The 20,706-nt window shown below is 46.5% G+C and overlaps 1 protein-coding gene across 5 annotated transcripts; it reads right to left on the minus strand.

Annotated features, from left to right (window-relative positions):
• Positions 1-78: 78 nt before the first annotated feature.
• LOC104659229 (protein PMS2CL-like) lies at positions 79-13,763 on the minus strand. 5 transcript variants are annotated; one of them, XM_030933195.1, is made up of 7 exons: positions 13,263-13,763; positions 11,588-11,646; positions 10,001-10,202; positions 5,762-5,861; positions 5,513-5,616; positions 2,890-2,974; positions 79-878 (listed from the first exon to the last, which is right to left on the minus strand). In XM_030933195.1, the coding sequence occupies exons 5-7, from the start codon at positions 5,543-5,545 to the stop codon at positions 163-165; spliced, it is 834 nt and encodes a 277-aa protein (XP_030789055.1). In that variant the 5' UTR covers positions 5,546-5,616; positions 5,762-5,861; positions 10,001-10,202; positions 11,588-11,646; positions 13,263-13,763; the 3' UTR covers positions 79-162. The 5 variants fall into 5 exon arrangements, with proteins under 5 accessions (XP_030789055.1, XP_030789054.1, XP_030789056.1 ...); XM_030933194.1 differs by lacking the exon at positions 10,001-10,202; XM_030933196.1 differs by lacking the exons at positions 5,513-5,616; positions 10,001-10,202.
• Positions 13,764-20,706: the final 6,943 nt, after the last annotated feature.

A 20,706-nucleotide genomic window follows, 5' to 3' on the forward strand; every position in this document is an offset into this window, starting at 1 on the left:
CCTCCCGAGTAGCTGGGTCTACAGGCGCCGGCCACCACGCCCGGCTGATTTTTTTGTATATTTAGTAGAGACGGGGTTTCACCATGTTAGCCAGGATGGTCTCGATCTCCTGACCTCGTGATCCACCCGCCTTGACCTCCCAAAGTGCTGGGATTTACAGGCTTAAGCCACCGCACCTGGTCCCTTCTTATTAATTTTAATGGCTACATCAACCTGAGAGGCTGACACATTCTGAGTATTTACTAACTTCTGACGAATGTCAGAATTGGAAAGAATTTCTTCTTTTTTGAAACGCTTTGTGTTTGGGGATGCGAGATCAGTTGGCTGAAGCGAAACTCGAAATTCACACCCTGTGTCTACCTGGTTTGGATGGCAGTCCACATCTGAAAAAGAGTCATCCGTTTCAGGCGCTTTCTCATGTGAGTCCGCATGTTCCTGCGAGCCCCTGTCCTCTGGGGAGCTGGCCGCACACTCGCTGCTGCAGTGGCTGCCCGTGTCTGGGATGCTGAACCCCTCAGAATCCACGGAAGTGCTGCCATGCCCCAAATCCTTCACCTCCGCTCCGTCCGTAGGGTCCCTGGGTCCCTGACTGGAACTCGCTGCCTCTTTCTGAGGTCTCAGGAAGCCTCTGTCAGAGACCGCATCTGAAGTGCTAGAAGATGGCACACCCCTTTTCTGTCCTAGAGGGCTCCTTCTTGCTTCTGGAGTCTTCGGGCTGTGAGGCTTGTTCTGTGTTGTGTGACGAAGAGAAAAGGCCTCTCGCAGTCTGGAAATGGACACGTCCCTTTTTTCTTCTCGAGTCCTTAATGAAGGGGAATGATCCTGCTTTTCTACCAGGGGCTTCTCCAAATCCGCTGCATGCATTTTTACTAAGTTACCTAAGCAAACGTGAATGGAGAAGAGGGTCAGGGACTATCCTGAAATGGTGAGAGGACGTGCTTATGTGAACAGACACTTCACAAAAGAGGAGATCCGCATGCTAATTACACAGACAAACACGGTTCAATGTTCAAAATAAAACTATAATATGGGCCAGGTGTGGTGGCTCACGCCTGTTATCCCAGCACTTTGGGAGGCCAAGGCAGGTGGAGCACATGAGGCTAGGAGTTCGAGACCAGTCTGGACAACATGGCGAAACCCTGTTTCTACGAAAAATACAAAAATTAGCCCGGTGAGGTGGGGCACATCTGTAATCCCAGCTACCTGGGAAGCTGAGGCACAAGAATCCCTTTAGCCCGGGAGGCAGAGGTTGCAGTGAGCCAGATGCTGCCACTGCTCTCCAGCCTGGGTGACAGAGCGAGACTGTCTCAAAAAAAAAACCAAAAACCAAAAACCAAACCAAAACAAAAAAACCCAACACAATATGATGTGGCCATATACTCACCAGAATGGGCAAAATCAAAAAACAACAAATTCTCACAAAGATCGGGATCAAGTGGAATGACTGAATACCTCTGGTAGGAATGAACCCGGTACAGCTGCTTTGAAAAGCTCTCTGGGAATACCTCCTAAATCTGAATGTATGCACACCTGCAACCCAGCATAGCTACTCCTATCAGAAGTGCCTATCGGCCGGGTACAGTGGCTCACGCCTGTAATCCTAGCCCTTTGAGGTCAGGAGTTCAAGACCAGCCTGGCCAACATGATGAAACCTCGTCTCTGCTAACAACACAAAAAACATTAGCAGGGCACAGTGGAATACACTTATAATCCCAGCTACTATGGAGGATGAGAATGAGGCAGGAGAATCACTTGAACCTGGAAGGCGGGGGTTGCAGTGACCCAAGATCACTCCACTGCACTCCAGCCTGGGTGACAGAGCGAGACTCCCTCTCAAAAAAAAAAAAAAAAAAAAAGAACTACCTATGAATGCTCGTCAAAACGCGTGGATAAGGATGTTCATGACAGCATTCTTCATTATAGCCCCAAACTGGAAACAATTCAAATATTCACAAATTATGGTATCTGACTGTAATGGAACACGGTATAGCCAACGAAAAAACAAATTTTGCCGCATGACTTGGGTGAATCTCACAAACAAAATAATGAGAGAAAGAAACAAATCACAGAAAAGGACAGACTGAATAACCTCAAATTAAAAACAGATTAAACTATACTGTTACGGTTTGTTTTTTTGTTTGTTTGTTTTGAGATGGAGTCTGGCTCTGTCGCCCAGGCTGGAGTGCGGTGGTGCGATCTTGGCTCACTGCAAGCTCCGCCTCCCAGGTTCACACCATTCTCCTGCCTCAGCCTCCCAAGTAGCTGGGACTACAGGCGCCCACCAGCACGCCCGGCTAAGTTTTTGTATTTTTAGTAGAGACGGGGTTTCACCGGGTTAGCCAGGATGGTCTTGAACTCCTGACCTTAACTTATCCGTTCACCTCAGCCTCCCAAAGTGCTGGGATTACAGGACATGGATGGTGAAACCCTGAGCAAGACCCTGTCTCAAAAAAACAAACAAACAAATTTACATGACCATAAAATGTTATCTCATTCCGGTCAGAGTAGAGCTGTATAATTTCATTTTATTCTTTTTTTTTTTGGTTTGAGACAGAGTCTCGCTCTGTCGCCCAGGCTGGAGTGCAGTGGCGCGATCTCGGCTCACTGCAAGCTCTGCCTCCCAGGTTCACACCATTCTCCTGCCTCAGCCTCCCAAGTAGCTGGGACTACAGTCACCTGCCACCACGCCTGGCTAATTTTTTGTATTTTGTTTAGTAGAGATGGGGTTTCACCATGTTAGCCAGGATGGTCTTGATCTCCTGACCTTGTGATCTGCCCGCCTTGGCCTCCCAAAGTGCTGGGATTACAGGCGTGAGTCACCACACCCGGCTTCATTTTATTCTTTGAGGCATTAGTCACTAGTTGTACTGAAATGCCAATGGAACTTACCTGAATCAACAGAAATGTTAAGAACAACAAATGGATACTGATGTCGATTATACATGTGGTAGACCTCGTTCACAAGTCTGGAGACCTGCACAAAATACAAGGAGTAGAAAAGAATAAATGACAAATGTTCCCGGCCCCCCACATTCTAACAACATACTATTCTAACCAACCAGCATGTTCTTAGAAGGGAATTTTTTTTGTTTGACTGAGACAAGGTCTCGCCTTGTCACAGGCTGGAGTACAGTGGAGCAATCATGGCTCACTGCAGCCTCAACCCCCCAGGCTCAAGTCATCTTCCTGCCTCAGCCTGCCATGTAGCTTGGACTACAGGCAGGATTTCTTTTTTCTTTTTTCTTTTTTTTGAGATGGGGTCTCACTCTTGTTACCCAGACTGGAGTGTAATGGTGTGATCTTGGCTCACTGCAACCTCCACCTTCAGGGCTCAAGTGATTATCCTGACAGCCTCCAGAGTAGCTGGGATTACAGGCACACGCCACCACAACCAGATAATTCTCGTATTTTTAGTACAGAGAGGGTTTCACCACGTTGGCCAGGCTGGTCTCGAACTCCTGATCTCAGTTGATCCGCCCACCTTGGCCTCCCAAAGTGCTAGGATTATAGGCGTGAGTCACTACACCTGGCCTAACGATACATCTTTTAACAGCTTTACTGAGATATGACTAACATGGAATAAACTACATAAATTTAAAGTCTGGAATTTCACAAATTTTGACATATACACAAACACCTGTGAAACTATCCCCACAATCAAGATAATGAATATATCCATCACCAAAAGTTTCCTCACAACTCATGAAGTGATATTTCGCTAATCATAGATCCCTAAAACTGAATCTTTTTCCAACCTAAAGTTACTCTACGAGAAATTCTAGTGAAATGTGGGCACAGCTTAAATATTCATAAAACACATTCAATGTACACAGAAACATATTTATGACATTAAGATGTCATTAGAAATAAACCAAAAATCACATTAATTATTAATAGTTATAATTAATTTAAATAATTATAATATAATATAAATAATAATTATGAATCCATCACACTACAGGTCAAAAAATTTAGAAGTTCAAGCACATCTGGCAGATTACAAGCAAATTCTAAAGCATCATTAAAAAACAGGGGCCAGGAGCGGTGGCTCATGCCTGTAATCCCAGCACTTTGGGAGGCCGAGGGATTGCCTGAGCTCAGGAGTTCTCGAACAGTGAAACCCCATCCCTACTCAAATACAAAAAATTAGCCGGGCATAGCAGCATGCACCTGTAATCCCAGCTACTCAGGAGGCTGAAGCAGGAGAATTGCTTGAACCTGGGAGGTGGAGGTTGCAGTGAGCCGAGATCGAGTCACTGCACTCCAGCCTGGGCGACAGAGCGAGACTCTGTCTCAAAGAAAAAGAGAAACAGAAAATATTACTGAGGTACAATGTTGTGCTGTAATCATATCAAGATGATCGGTTTACATTTGAGGCAGAAGCAATCTGAACCCTTATTTTCCTAGGAAAATAGAAAGAAGAGAAAATATAGAAATCTATAGAAAATATAGAAACCATGTAATCAGTCTATACTGAACAGTGACACAGAATGTTATAAAATGTTTAGTTTCCTCAAATAGTTTTAGTTTTTACAATAATAAATATACTGGTAATTAACAAGTGTTTATATATTTATGTATATATACACACAACATATATAATATATATATTCACATACAAACACACGTATATGCAATTTAAAAAACTATACACAGAGGCCAGGTGCGGTGGTTCATGCCTGTAATCCCAGCACTTTGGTAGGCCAAGGCAGGCAGATCACGAGGTCAGGAGTTCAAGATCATCCTGGCCACATGGTGAAATCCCATCTCTACTAAAGGTACAAAAAATTAGCCAGGTGTAGTGGTGCGCACCTGTAATCCCAGCTACTTGGGAGTCTGAGGCAGGAGAATCACTTGAACCCAGGAGGTGGAGGTTGCAGCGAGCCAAGATCGCACCATTGCACTCCACCCTAGGCAACAGAGCAAGACTCTGTCTCAAAAAAACCAAACGAACAAACAAACAAACAAACAAAACTGTACACAGATAGATACGCTCCTTGACTCATGATAGGGTTATGCCCTGATAAACCCATAAGTTGAAAATATTGTATGTCAAAAATGCCTTTGTGATAACCTACCTCAGCCTTGCCTCAGAATACTTACATTACTCTATAGGCAAAATAACACAACACCTATTTTATAATAAAATGTTGAATATCTTCTGTAATTTATTGAATACTATACTAAAAAAAAAATGGTTACATAGGTATTTGAAGGATGGTATTTAAGGCAAAAATAACTTTTGCAACAAGGTAAAGTAGTAGAAAAATACAGATTTTTTTGAGACACAGTCTCACTCTGTCACCCAGGCTGCAGTGCAGTGGCACAATCTCGGCTCACTGCAACCTCCGTTTCCCAGGTTCAAGCGATTCTCCTGCCTCAGCCTCCCATGTAGCTGGGATTACAGGTGTGGGCTACCACGCCTGGGTATTTTTTGTATTTTAGTAGAGACGAGGTTTTGTTATGTTGGCCAGGCTGGTCTCGAACTCCTGGTCTCAAGCAATCCACCCACCTCGGCCTCCCAAAGTGATGGGATGGCAGACATGAGCCACTGTGCCCAGCCAGAAAAATCTTCAGTTGAAACATCTTAAGTTGGGGGCCATCTGCGGTAGACTTCTGTAAATGCCCAAAATAAGATAACATTAAAGCCATGTTTCTCAAAGTCCTGAGTTCCATGGTATCTGCCTATTATCAGAAAAAAAGTTATCCATTAAAAGTCAAAGGCATAAAGGATAAACTAATACAAAAAAATTGTAAATACCTTTGCTGGGTCATAAGGCCGCTGGCTGATAAACAAAAACTGTCCGTCTGTTGAACTCCTTCCAACTCCAGGCGCGCATTGTGAAATGAAACCTAAGATGCTATTCAACATTAATATGGTGAGGACAGGATTCCAGAGTGAAAAGGATTAGAAACACGATCACATGGCACATTCTTAAAGTGAAATGAAAACAAAACCCCAGGTGACGAAAGCGTCACTATTGCAGTGCATGGGTATCTGTGCTCCAAATCTTGATGAGTCATCAAAGAACCAGACCTCCTGGAATGCTCTGAAGCTCCTACAGTCAACCAATGCACCACAGGCGATGCAGTGGGTCCAACACTGATGTGCTGCAGCTCTCCTTACCCCTCCTGATAAATCCTCCGTAAGAGGAGTGGGTCTCGCTTCAAATGCATGCTCAGAACCTCCGTACTGCCGCCCCCGGTTTGTCAATGAAGTCTAACCACTTGTGCTCAGGATTCTGCCCACATTCCCTCCCCTTTCACAATCTCCCAGTTAGGAAGCTTGTATCTCTCGTCTTGGTAAAGCGCTTGCTTCACGAGACCCACCCCGGGACACAGGCGTTTCCGGAAGAACACCACCTTCACACGAAGACACGAAGCTCCGTGTTTACAATCTCAGCCATAGGCCAAAAGCAAGTCGAGGAAGAATAAGAAATATAGATCTAGACACAAAAAACAAACAAAAAGAAATAGAGATCTTAGGCTGGGTGCGGTGGCTCACGTCTGAAATCCCAGAGCCTTGGGAGGCCAAGGTGGGCAGATCACCTGAGGTCAGGAGTTCAAGACCAGCCTGGGCAACAAGATGAAACCCCCATCTCCACTAAAAATACAAAAAATCAGCTGGGCATGGTGGTGCACACCTGTAGTCGCAGCTTCTCGGGAGGCTGAAGCAGGAGTATCGCTTAAACCCGGCAGGTGGAGGTTGCAGTGAGCCAAGATCATGGAACTGACCTCCAGCCTAGGCAACAGAGTGAGACTCTATCTCCAAAAAAAAATATATATATATATATACACACACACACACACACACACAGATACATATTTATATATATATATAGATATTGTACATATCTATATATATTTTTATATACCCATCTATATATATTTATATATATCTATATGTATACATATAGATATATAAAATAGAGAGATTTCTCTTTTTACAGGACCAATCCTATTTATGGAAGTGTCTATTTTCTTATACTAAAACTAATGACACTAAACTGCCTTCATCACTGGCCAGAAAAGTCAAAATCATTTAAAATGATAAAATAATTTAAAAGTTAGTCTAACTAAACAGAGCCTTAAAGAAGACTAACTCAACAGAAAACCACCTGAAATGTACCAGTTACTAGGAACATGGTTTGAACTGAGTAACTGAGTCCTTTGTATAAATCATCTTTCTTAGCAATAGCACTGCTCACAGTTTTATAAAGGACATAAAAAACTATTATCCCTAGCCAGGCGCGGTGGCTCACGCCTGTAATCCCAGCACTTTGGGACGCCAAGGTAAGCGGATCATGTGAGGTCAGGAGTTGGAGACCAGCCTGGTCAACATGGAGAAACCCGTCTCTACTAAAAATACAAAATTAGCCAAGCGTGGTGGTGCGTGCCTTTAGTCCCAGCTACTCAGGTGGCTGAGGCAGGAGAACTGCTTGAACTCAGGAGGCAGAGGTTGCAGTGAGTCAAGATAGCGCCATTGCACTCCAGCCTGGGCAACAGAGTGAGACTCCGTCTCTTTTTTTTTTTTTTTTTTGAGACGGAGTCTCGCTCTGCCGCCCAGGCTGGAGTGCAGTGGCCGGGTCTCACCTCACTGCAAGCTCCGCCTCCTGGGTTTACGCCATTCTCCTGCCTCAGCCTCCCAAGCAGCTGGGACTACAGGCGCCCGCCACGTCGCCCGGCTAGTTTTTTGTATTTTTTAGTAGAGACGGGGTTTCATCATGTTAGCCAGGATGGTCTCCATCTCCTGACCTCGTGATCCGCCCGTCTCGGCCTCCCAAAGTGCTGGGATTACAGGCTTGAGCCACCGCGCCCGGCCGAGACTCCGTCTCTTAAAAAGAAAACCAAAAAAAAAAAAAGACATGAAACTATTAGCCGTGGCCGGGCGCGGTGGCTCAAGCCTGTAATCCCAGCACTTTGGGAGGCCGAGATGGGCGGATCACGAGGTCAGGAGATCGAGACCATCCTGGCTAATACGGTGAAACCCTGTCTCTACTTAAAAATACAAAAAACTAGCCGGGCGACGAGGCGGGCGCCTGTAGTCCCAGCTACTCGGGAGGCTGAGGCAGGAGAATGGCCGGAACCCGGGAGGTGGAGCTTGCAGTGAGCTGACATCCGGCCACTGAACTCCAGCCTGGGCGACAGAGCCAGACACCGTCTCAAAAAAAAAAAAAAAAAGAAACTATTAGCCCTAAAATCACTATCCTAAAAAAAAAAAAAAAAAAAAAAAAAAAAAACTCTCAGGATAAAATCTTCAATTGTAGTTCTCTTGCCAGCAATACTTACTAAAAAAGATTATGCAGAGCATCCAAACAGCTCAGACCTTACTCTTCACACACGGAGTCACTAGGGGGCAGCTGAACAAAAGGAATAAGGCTTTGCAACTAAAACAAATTCACATTTACTTCCTAATAAAGGCAGAGTGGACTTGTTTTCTTTCCTAGTCAAGCTATCCACATTACGAGCACAAAAAAATTAAAAGAATCTTTTTTTCATTTTGGTTTTTGAGACAGGGTCTCCCTCTATTGCCCAGGCTGGAGTGCAATGGCTCAGTCATACCTCACTGCAGCATCAAACTCGCGGGTTCAAGCCATCTTTCTGCCCAGCCTCCCGAGTGAGCAGCTGGGACTACATTAACATTCATTAACTTCAATTATACACAAATGCAAATATTACACCCTAATATGCAATAGTACGTATGATATATATATGACATATGTATTTCAATTACACACAAGGACATATATACAGTGTGTGTATATACATACACACACACGCACACACACACACACACACACACACACACACACACGTATTTATGCCTCAGTCTTCTTGGTCCAAAAGTCAGGATTTTACTTAACAGGGAAAAACTACATATCTCTCACTAAGATCAAGAACAAGGTATTAATAATAAAATGCTCATTATCTACAATTAGAGAAAACAATTAGAGGAATATAAGAAAAAGTAAAAGTGCTCGGGCACGGTGGCTCACACCTGTAATCCCAATACTTTGGGAGGCCGAGGTGGGCAGATCACCTGAGGTCAGGAGTTCAAGACCAGCCTGGACAACATGGTGAAACCCCATCTCTATTTAAAAAAAAAACAAAAAATATTAGTTGTATTATTAAGGTCAACTTAATAATACAAAGATATCAGTTACCCTAAATTACTTTATAATTATGCAATCTCAATAAAAATACCAAAAAGCTTTTTCCTGAAACTAGATAAGCTGACACTACAGTTCACATGAGGTGGAAGAAAATCAAAAACAGCTCAGGGAAAAACACCATTTGGACATGGATAAAAGTGAATCCAGGCCTTGAGACCATCCTGGCTAACATGGTGAAACCCCGTCTCTACTAAACAAAATACAAAAATTAGCCGGGCGTGGTGGCGGGTGCCTGTAGTCCCAGCTACTCCGGAGGCTAAGGCAGGAGAATGGTGTGAACCCAGGAGGTGGAGCTTGCAGTGAGCCAGGCACTCCAGCCTGGGTGACAGACCAAGACTCCGTCTCAAAAAAAAAAAAAAAAACACTGGGTCCAGGCCAGGCATGAGTCCCAGGACTCTGGAAAGCTGAGGCAGAAGGATCGCTGGAGGCCAGGAGTTTGAGATCAGCCTAAGCAATCCAGTGAGAATACATCTCTAGGCCGGGAGCAGTGGCTCACACCTGTAATCCTAGCACTTTGGGGGGCCGAGGCGGGCAGACTGCCTGAGCTCAGGAGTTCAAGACCAGCCTGGGTGACACGGTGAAACCCAGTCTCTACTAAAATACAAAAAAAAATTAGCCGGGTGTCGCAGCGTGCACCTGTAGTCCCAGCTACGCAGGAGGCTGAGGCAGGAGGATTGTGTGAGCCCAGGAGATTGAGGCTGCAGTGAGTTGTGATCACCTCTCTACACTCTAGCCTGGGTGACAGAGCAAGACCCTATCTCAAAAAAAGAAAAAAAGAAACAAAACAAAACAGACTTCATCATTTAAAGACAAACAGAAATACTTACAGATGAATCTCTTCAAAAGCCAAGAAAAGAGAGACTCCATGGAGAAAATATCAGTTTGGAAGTAACAGATGTCAAAGGCAGACAAAAGGTCCTGTGAGGCAGGGCTAGGAAATGCCCGCTGGATTTGACTGCAATTAAATCACCAGTAATGTTTACTGGCTGACTCAGCAACGTGAAAAGGACAAAACTAAAACGCTGAGAACTGAAATGAGAAACAGAAATAGGAAATCTTCACAAGAGAGTAACTGCATTGCTTGCTGTGCAACCCAAACAGAAAGAAGAACAAGTATTTGAAGGATGATCACGTCATTCATTCCCCCATGATCTAGGACTCAACAGTAAAAACAGAATTCTGTCTACTTGGACCACAGAATTTCCGTCCCTGGAAAAATGATATGCACCAAGTTCTCCTTGGGCAGCAGGCCCTCTGCTTACATAAGCACCAAGAATAAGCTAAGTTACGGTAATGTAATGGTTGTTATCAGGAAAACTATCCATAATTATATCAACTTGAATGAAGAAATTTTTCCAAGTCCTAGAAAATCTTTTAAATCCACAAGTAACAAAATTGGTTTCTCCTTATAATCAATGCAAACGATGTCATGGAGGGTGACAATGCAAACCATGTCACGGATGGTGATATGGTTTTGGTTTGTGTCGCCACCCAAATCTCATGTTCAATTGTATTCCCCATTGTTGGAGGTGGGGCCTGGTGGGAGGTGACTGGATCATGGGGGCAATTTCCCTCTTGGTGCTGTTCTCCTGAAACTGAGTGAGTTATCACAACACGTGGTTGTTTAAAAGTGTGTAGCGCCTCCCCCTCCCTCTTCCTCCTGCTCTGGTGATGGCAGATGTACCCGCTTTCCCTTCGCCTTCCCCGTGACTGTAAGTGTCCTGAGGCCTCCCCAGCCACGCTTCCTATGACAGAGCCTGCAGGCGGGAGGCAATTCAACCTCTTCTCTTTATAAATTACCCAGTCTCGGTTATTTCTCTATAGCAGTGTGAGAATGGACTAATGCAAATAGCATTTTCCTTTTGTGACGACTGCCAAGAATATCAGCCCTGGGTGCAGCTCAATTTCAACAGCCTTAAAATATACTACCCATACATATAAGCTTCACAAATCATTTTTGGTGCTAATCTGCCACACTCACTACATTTTACAGGATAATGTCTAGTTCCACATTCCCATTTTAAAGTATGAATCCTGGCTGGGCACGGTGGCTCATGCCTGTAATCCCGGCATTTTGGAAGGCTGAGGCGGGGTCACCTGAGGTCAGGAGTTTGAGACCAGCCTGGCCAACATGATGAAACCCTGTTTCTTCTAAAAATACAAAAAATTAGCTGGGCATGGTGGCACACGCCTGTAATCCCAGCTACTTGGGAGGCTGAGGCAGGAGAATCGCTTGAACCCAGGAGGTGGAGGCTGCAGTGAAACGAGGTCATGCCACTGCACTGCAGCCTGGGCAACAGAGCAAGACCCCATCTCAAAAAAAAAAAGAAAAAAAAAGCATGAATTCTTACAAACCTCTGAAAATGCATCATAAAATAAAGTAGTGGAACATATACATAAGCAGGAAAACTCACCTGCAATGTGTTCATTTTCTGCTGCTCTTGGAAACGTGCAGAGACTGTGGCTGGTAGACCTAGAGGGGGAGAAGCAGGTCATTGAAGTCATAAGTGCTCTGGCTTGCAAAGGCAGGAATCTCCTGCGTAAGAACCACAAAAGAAAGCTCAATAGGCTGACACCCTGTGAACACTCAGCCTGCAAACACTCAGAAGGGCCTATAAGAGTGATACAGGGTTTCGCCATGTTGGCCAGGTTGGTCTCGAATTCTGGCCTCAAGTGATCCGCCTGCCTCGGCCAACACGGCAAAATCCCCTCTCTACTTAAAAACAACAAAATAATTAGCCAGGCATAGTGTCACATGCCTGTAGTCCCAGCTACTCAGGAAGCTGAGGCACTAGAATCCTTTGAACCTGGGAGGTAGAGGTTGCAGTGAGCCGAGACCACGCTGCTGCACTCCAGACTGGGTGAGAGACACTGTCTCAACACACACACACACACACACACACACACACACACACACAAGAGTGATAGGGAAGCATGCACTTGTAACTTTGTAACTCTAAGATAATCAGGTAGTAATTAGACAAGTTAGACTCTCATGGGTAACATGACTCCTTTTACAATCTGCCATCATCAAATACAACGTGCAAAAAGAAAAAAAAAATCCCATCATACGGCTCATGTTTCTTGTGGTTTGTTGAGACAGGGTCTCAATGTGGCACCCAGGCTGGAGTGCAGTGTTGCATTCACAGCTCACTGCAGCCTCAACCTGCTGGGCTCCATCGATCCTCCCACCTCAGCCTCCTGAGTAGTTGGGACCACAGGTGCATCCCAGCATGTGTGGCTACTTTTGTATGTTTTGTAGAGTCAGGGTCTCCCTATGTTGCCTAGGCTGGTCTCTAAATCCTGGTCTCAAGGGATACTCTTGCCCTAGCCCCAAAAAGTGCTGGGATTACAGGTGTGAGCCACTGCATTCGCCCGCATTTCCTTATTGCCTCTTTAAACTGCTTAAAATCAAAAAAGCCATAGGAATTGAGTATGTGAGCCCTCAGAAATGAACGTGTATAAAATATGGTTTTGTTTCTAAATTATCTAACTGAATTTGGTTATTGCTGCACCTAATAATCGTCTATTAAGAAAACTAGGATACGGGAGAAAGAACACTGGCCTGGGAGATAAGACTCCTGAGTTCTACTATGAGCACCTCTACCCACAAAGCTGGTGACCTGGTCAAGTCGTCCACCTAAGGCCCAGTCTCTTCCCCTAGCAACTGAGGCAGCAAGAGAGAATCCCTGCAGACTGTTCCTGCATTACTACGATTTTCCAGGGCAGATCTAAGGGGGGAATCAGCAGATACTTAAATGAGAGAACAGAGGTGCTGACAGACGTTTAGGAGCGGTCGAAATCTGGAGCACGGAGAGGAGGAGGAAGAGCTGTTAGGGGTTAGTGGGGAGTGGAGACGACATCCGCAGCTGAGGCTGGTGACACCCTCCACGTCCCCGTAAGCCTCCTCCTCCCAGATCTTCCCATGCAGCGCCTGTTTGGTGCAGCCAGACCCTGTCCTCAAACCCAAACACCCGTCTCTCCTGCAAGCGATCGGGACCCTCCCCCTGCCCCACACTCTAAGGTCCCCAACACACGGTGACTTCACCCAGGCCCTTCTCGCTCCGAGCCCGAAAACCCAAGACCTACCCTCCTGGAGCTCGGCAGCCTCTGCCCCACGGCTCCCGAGAGTCCGGGGCGGGCCTGCTGTCGCGCGTCTGCTCTCGAGGTCCCCTCCTCTCCACCTCACCAAGGCTGTTGTGCACCTGAGGGGCCCGGGCCGGGTCTAGGGGCAAATCCAGGCGGGTGTCCTTCCCGCGGCCCAGATCCGCCTCCCTGGGGCTCAGCATACAGCGGCGGCCTGGGCGGCCGCCAAGGACACACACAGGCCAGGCCCGGGTCCCGCCGCCCCTTCGCCTCCGCCACCTCCGCCACCTCCCTCCCGGTCCCTCTGGCCCCAGCGCCGCCGGCTCCGGGGTTCACGCTCCGGGGTCCCCGCTCGAGCCTGCCTCCGGCCGCGCGAACCCTGGCCGGCACAGTTCCGCGCCCGTCTAGGTGCTGGCCCTGGCGGTCAGCGTCCAGCTCCGCAGGCTCCGTGATTCCCGTCCACTGGAGCCAAAGCCTGGGAACCAGAGCAAGCGGTGACCCGAGGACGCACAGGAAGCGAGGGCAGTGCGGCGGTGGCGGCGGCGCGCATGCGCGAACATGCACACAGAGAAAGGTGCACAAGCGGGGGAGTGCACCGGAAGTCCGCCTCCCAGGGCCAGCCGCTGGTCCCAGGACAAGTACCGGACTCTATTTCCCATGAGCCTATGCGCTCCTCAAGTTTAGGGGCTGTTTTAAATGTCTCTACCACGCCTAAAGGTTAAGAAGCTCCAGGCTATGAGCTTTGGCAGCCCTGAACCCGGGACTGAACTTCGCATTTGTCTTTACTCCCTTTTAGGGTCAAGTCCAGGGCTGCCTGACTGGGTCCTGGAGGCCAAGGCCTCTGGGTTAGAATCGAGTTTCCCATAAGGAGAAGGAAAGGAAAGGGAGTATCATGGTCACTGCGCTGAAATGCTAAAAGAAGTTTCACTCAAATACTAGGACAGGATAAATGTCCAGCGATGCTTTCCAAGGAAGAAAAAGAAAATAGAATTTGTGGATGGTCGCGATGGCTCACGCCTGTAATCCCAGCACTTTGGAGGCTAAGGAGGGCGGATTGCGAGGTCAAGAGATAGAGACCAGCCTGGCCAATATGGTGAAACCGTGTCTCTACTAAAAATACAAAAATTAACCAGGTGTGGTGGCTCGCGCCTGTAATCCCACCTACTCGGGAGGCTGAAGCAGGAGAATCGCTTGAACGCGGGAGGCGGAGGTTGCAGTGAGCTGAGATCGCGCCACTGCACTCCAGCCTGGCGATGGAGCGAGACAACGTAGCTTTTCTAGATCACACAGCGAATGCCTGAAAACTGTAGAGAAATCAGGAAATACACACCCAAATCGAACAAGGAAAAGAGATGCCTGTGATCTTACCTTCCCCAGGAGGATTATGTTTAGGATTAGGTTATGTTGACCAAAAAGAGTCAAAGTCTGTAAAGAGTTTTATTCTGGGCCTATTTGAGTGACCATGGCTGGTGACACAGCCTCAGGGGGTCCGGAGAACGTGAGCCCAAAGTGGTTGGGTTACAGCTTGGTTTTACACATCTCAGGGAGACAGCAGTTACAGGCAAAGACATAAATCAATAATGGGAGGTATACATTGGGTCAGCCAGGAAAGGCTTTCAGGTCACTAGTAGATTCAAAGATTGGCAGTTGGTTCAGAGTTAAGCGTTGGCTGAAGAGTTGGAAGACTACATAAAGAAATGGGCCATTGCAGTGGCTCATGCCTGTAATCCCAGCATTTTGGGAGAGGGAGCTGGGAGGATCCCTTGAGGCCAGGAGTTCAAGGACAGCCTGGGCAACAGAGCAAGACCCCCACCTCTACAAAAAAGAAATTATCCAGGTGTGGTGGTGCCTGCCTGTAGTCCCAGCTACTCAGGAGGCTGAGATGGGAGGATCGCTTGAGCCTGGGAAGTTGAGGCTACAGTGAGCCATGATGGTGCCACTGCACTCTAGCTTGGGCAACAGAGAAGAAAAGAAAGAATGAAAGAGAGAAAGAGAGAGAGAGGAAGGAAGGAAGGAAGGAAGGAAGGGAGGGAGGGAGGGAGGGAGGGAAAAGAAGGAGGAAAAGAAAAGAGGAAAGAAAAGCTTGAGTTAAGATAATGAGGATTGTAGAAACCAAGGTTCTTGTTATGTAGGTGAAGCCTCAGAACAGGCTTCAGAGAGAATAGATGATAAATATCTCTTATTGGATCTTAAAAGGTGTCAGACTCTCCAGAAGAGACCTGGAGTCTTTTCTGTAAGGGAAGGAGATTCTCTACAGAATGCAAATATCCCCTAAAGAGATGGCTTTGCAGGACTATTTTAAAGTGTTTCAAAGAAAATATATTATGGGGTAAAATACTATGATTCCCTTTAAGGACTGCTATCTGTCACGCGATGCTATCTCAGAGTCTGTTGAAGTTGGGTATCTTACTGATACAAAGAGGTTGTTTTGTCAGTCTTATGATCTGTATTCTAATGCTAATGTTGGTCAGCTGTGCCTAAATTCTGACGGGAGGAGAGTATGACAAGGTATGTCTGACCCTCTCCTTCCTGTCATGACCTGAATTAGGTTTTCATGTTTATTTTGGATCCTGTTGGCCAACAGCGGAGTCCAGTCAGTCAGTTGTGGGGGTTAGAATTTTATTTTTGGTTGACAATTAAAATGTTAATTTTCAAAAATAGGATCATAAGGACAATGATTCATCACAATTTTTTGGTGAAATCTAACAGTGTTCCTGCCCAGTTGTTTCATAAAAACTGGTAAGGAAAAGACTAAAAATAAATTCTTCTGAGACCAGGCATAGTGGCTCACACCTGTAATCCCAGCACTTTGGGAGGCCGAGGTGGGCAGATCATGAGGTCAGGAGATCAAGACCATCCTGGCCAACATGGTGAAACCCCGTCTCTACTAAAACACAAAAAATTAGCTGGGTGTGGTGGTGTGCCCCTGTAGTCCCAGCTACTTGGAAGGCTGAGGCAGGGGAATCACTTGAACCGGAGAGGTGGAGATTGCAGTGAGCCAAGATCACTCCACTACACTCCAGCCTGGCGACAGAGCTAGACTCCATCAATCAAGCAATCAATCAATTCTTCTGTTAACCTAGAATATTCTCTCCACAAATTCAGAAATAAAGAAAACAATTTTATTATTGAATAAACATTAAACCAGACTGTGATGCCCATCACAGGTGATCCATTAATGAGATGCAAAGAGAAATAAAGCTTCCTTTTTTTTTTTTTTTTTTTTTGATACAGAGTCTCACTCTGTTGCCCATGCTGGAGTGCAGTGGTGCAATCTCAGCTCACTGCAACCTCTGCCTCCCTGGTTTAAGTGATTCTCCTGCCTCCCCGGTTTAAGTGATTCTCCTGCCTCAGCCTCCCAAGTAACTGGGACTACAGGTGCATGCCACCACGCCTCGCTAATTTTTTGTATTTTTAGTAGAGACAGGGTCTCGTCATGTTAGCTAGGATGGTCTTGAAATCCTGACCTCCTAATTCGCTCGCATAGGCCTCCCAAAGTGCTGGAATTATAGGCATGAGCCATGGTGCCTGGCCAAAGCCTCCTTTTTATATAGCCTGGTAGATACAATCCATTGCATACACACTCTCAAGATAAACAGTAACTCATCCTCATGTAAAAGGACTTGATATGCATTTTTTTTTTTTTTTTTTTTTTTGAGACAGGGTCTCATTCTGTCATCCAGGCTGGACTGTAGTGGTGTGATCTTGGCTCACTGTAACCTCCATCTCCTGGGTTCAAGTGATTCTTGTGCCTACACCTCCCAAGTAGCTGGAATTACAGACATGTGCCATCATGCCCAGTTAATATTGGTATTTTAGTAGAGAAAGAGTTTCGCCATATTGGCTAGGCTGGACTCAAACTCCTTCTTTTGATTTCTGTGTGGTTTCAAGTGATCCGCCTGTCTCAGCCTCTCACAACGTGCTGGGATTACAGGTGTGAGCCACTGTGCCTGGCCTGCTATGCATTCTTAAACGCTCATTCTAAATTCACCTGGAAATCAAGGTGGCCATCCATGCTAGTTAATTACCTGTATCCGATGAAAAAATAAAACTTCTCGTATCTCCTTGACAAGCAGGTAGTAACAGCTCAAGGTGCCTAGGCTAAACTCCCTAGGCAACAGGAGGATAGGGACACTATCTTCCTCGAGTATTACATTTCAAAGACAAGACTCTCAGGCTCTTGAGAAAAAAAAATCCTGGGTTGTGGCCGGGCGCCATGGCTCATGCCTGTAATCCCAGCACTTTGGGAGGCCAAGGCAGGTAGATCACCTGAGGTCAGGAGTTCAAGACCAGCCAGACCAGCAAGGTAAAACCCTGTCTCTAATAAAAATACAAAATTAGCCAGGCATGGTGGCAGGCGCCTGTAGTCTCAGCTACTCAGGAGGTTGAGATGGGAGAATTGCTTGAACCCAGGAAGTGGAGGTTGCAGTGAGCCAAGATCGTACCACTGTACTCCAGCCTGGATGACAGGTGAGATTATGTCTCAAAAAAAAAAAAAAAAAAAATTCCTGGGTTGTAACTGGGTTGTAATGTTGGCAAGAAGTTCATTTACCTTTTTAAAAGATTTAGATACATATCAAAGGCACAAAAGTTATTTATATTAGAAGGTTTATCAAGGAAATACTCTTTAAAAAGGAGAGGAGAGGCCAGGCACAGTGGCTCACGCCTGTAATCCCAGCACTTTGGGAGGCCGAGGTGGGTGGATCATGAGGTCAGGACATGGAGACCATCCTGACTAACACAGTGAAACGCCACCTCTACTAAAAATACAAAAAAAAAAAAAAAAAAAAAATTAGCCGGGCGTGGTGGCGGGCGCGTGTAGTCCCAGGTACTCAGGAGGCTGAGGCAGGAGAACCGTGTGAACCCGGGAGGCGGAGCTTGCAGTGAACCCAGATCACACCACTGCACTCCAACCTGGGTGACTGAGCAAGACTCCATCTCAAAAAAAGAAAAAAAAAAAGGAGAGGAGAAAAGGTTAATTTACTTTTTGGCCGAATCCATACAGTGAGGGCTGGGCACAGCGGCTCACATCTGTAGTCCCAGCACTTTGGGAGGCCAAGGCAGGCGGATTGCTTGAGACCAGGAGTTCGAGACCAGCCTGGGCAACATGGCGTAACCCCATCTGTACTACAAGTACAAAAATTAGCTGGGCATGGTGGTTTGCGCCTATTGTCCCAGCTGCTCTGGAGACTGAGGCATGAGAACCGCTTGAAAGTGGGAGGCAGAGGTTGCAGTGAGCCGAGATTGAGCCATTAAAATCCACTCTGGACAATAAGAGCGAGACTCTGTCTCAAAAAATAAAAATAAATAAATAAATAAAAAAACAAAGAGCCTCTTTTCCATCTTCCCGCAGAGTTGTCTACAGTAATTTCATTCGCTTTTTTCCTTAGAGTTTCCTGGGTTTCTGGGTCCCAGAAGGGGAAGTTCTCTTCAAGGTACAGAAACCACGACTCCTCAGAGAACCGCAGAGACCGCAGCATGACCAGAGTTCGGTCAGGTGCTGGGAGGCTGCTGGGCTGAGACTCGGGCTGACCTTCCGCTGCAGGTCGACTTATTCCCATCGGCACCAAAGCGGCTGGAGGGGGTCATCCAACAGCAAAGGAAGTGGGGGCACAGCTTGGAGGCTGTTTCAGAAGGTCCCACTGAGCCGAGGACTCAAGGCCTGGCCACAGCCCTCCTAAGTGAGGCCCAGATCATATTTCACCACGCTCAGAAACCCTTGTCTGCTCATTTCAGTCCACAGTGACTTTGCTTTATGATCTCTCTTGCACTGTCCAACCCAGAAAGTTCCAAACCTGAATGGATTCCAGTGATGGAGTTAAAGCGGGCCCCACCTCAGTTTCTGAGCTACGATCAATAGGGCTGGGCCCCAGCATCTATATCTTAATGTTCCTCCATGTCATCCCGAAAGGCTGGTATTTGCAAATCCTTTTGGGGAGTGAAGGGTTTTCTAGAGACAGGCCTCACTCTGATGCCCAGCCTGGAATGCAGTGGTGGGATCACAGCTCACTGCAGCCTTGAACTCCTGGCCTCAAGAAATCCTCTCACCTTGGCCAACCAAAGTGTTGGGATTACAGGAGTGACCACTGTGTCCGGCCAGGAAAGCCCTTCTGTTTCACTTGAATGATATTTCAGCAGCATACCTACAGCCATTGTCATATTAAACTGCATCACTGCAGGAAAAGAAAAGGTCAGAGGTGGCTGTTTTGCTTTTTTTCTGAATGTATCAGACCAAATCTGGGCTAGCCCTTTTTTTTTTTTTTTTTTTTTTTTTTTTTTATTGAGATGGTGTCTCGCTCTGTCACTCAGGCTGGAGTGCAGTGGCGCAATCTTGGCTCACTGCAACCTCTGCCTTCCAGGTTCAAGCAATTCTCCTGCCTCAGCCTCCCAAGTAGCTGGGATTACAGATGTGGACCCCCACACCCAGCTAATTTTTTCTGTATTTTTAGTAGAGACAGATTTCAACATGTTGGCCAGGCTGGTCTCCAACTTCTGACCTCTGGTGATCTGTCTGCCTCGGCTTCTTAAAGTGGTAGGACTATAGGCATGAGCCACCGTGCCTGGTTTGCCCATTTTTTGACAATGTGTCAACATCATGTAAGATGGGCACTGCCTCACTGTAGTGTGTCTAGACAAGGTGGCCAGAAGAGAGAGGAATATGCAAACCAGGCTTGAAGATGAGTTAAATCAGAGCTTTTCATTCCATGAAAGAGAAATTTTAATGGGGTCAGAACATTGATCTTCTAATCTTTGAAAGCCTTTTAACTAGGAGAGAGACAGCAAACTGTTTTGTTGTAGAAAGACCCACCCAGCTCTGACGGTTTAGAGGGTCATGAATGCAAATTTGAATTCTAGAAAAGCAGAGCTTCCTAACAATGGGACTTCCACAGCACTGGGATCTGCTTCCTCGTTCAGTTTGTGCCTTTCCCATGAGCCAGAGACTTCCAGGAGAGCCGCAGCCCATTAGGAAGCCGTGTGGGACTCACTCACAGGTTATGTTTTTTCAGACGGAGTTTTGCTCTTGTTGCCCAGGCTGCCGTGCAATGATGCGATCTTGACTCGCTGCAACCTCCGCACCCCGAGTTCAAGTGATTCTCCAGCCCAGCACTCCTGAGTAGCTGGGATACAGGCACCCGCCACCATACCTGGCTAATTTTTTGTATTTTTACTAGAGATGGGGTTTCACCATGTTGGCCGGGCTGGGCTCAAACTCCTGACCTCAAGTGATCCACCCCCTTTTGGCCTCCCAAAGTGCTGGGATTAGAGGCATGAGCCACTGAGGCTGGCCAGGAACCCCCAGGTTTTTCGGATGGTCTCTGAATGTCATGCAAGTCTTTTTTTTTTTTTTTTAATCAAAAAAAATTTTTTTGACACAACGTCTTGCTGTGTTGCCCAGACTGGAGTGTGGTGGCCAGATCATAGCTTACTGCAGCTTCCAACTCCTGGG

Source organism: Rhinopithecus roxellana, chromosome 6 (genome assembly GCF_007565055.1).
Source record: "Rhinopithecus roxellana isolate Shanxi Qingling chromosome 6, ASM756505v1, whole genome shotgun sequence".
NCBI classification, from domain to species: Eukaryota; Metazoa; Chordata; class Mammalia; order Primates; family Cercopithecidae; genus Rhinopithecus; species Rhinopithecus roxellana.

Bases quoted from the DNA above. Each gene is read 5' to 3' on its own strand.
- LOC104659229 (XM_030933194.1), bottom strand. From the start codon at position 5,545: ATGTCTGCCATCCCATCACTTTGGGAGGCCGAG. The intron at 2,975-5,512 runs GTGGGTGGATTG...TATTTTGTGCAG, and splicing joins CATCACTTTGGGAGGCCGAG to GTCTCCAGACTTGTGAACGA. The intron at 879-2,889 runs GTAAGTTCCATT...ACGTTTGCTTAG, and splicing joins TAACATTTCTGTTGATTCAG to GTAACTTAGTAAAAATGCAT.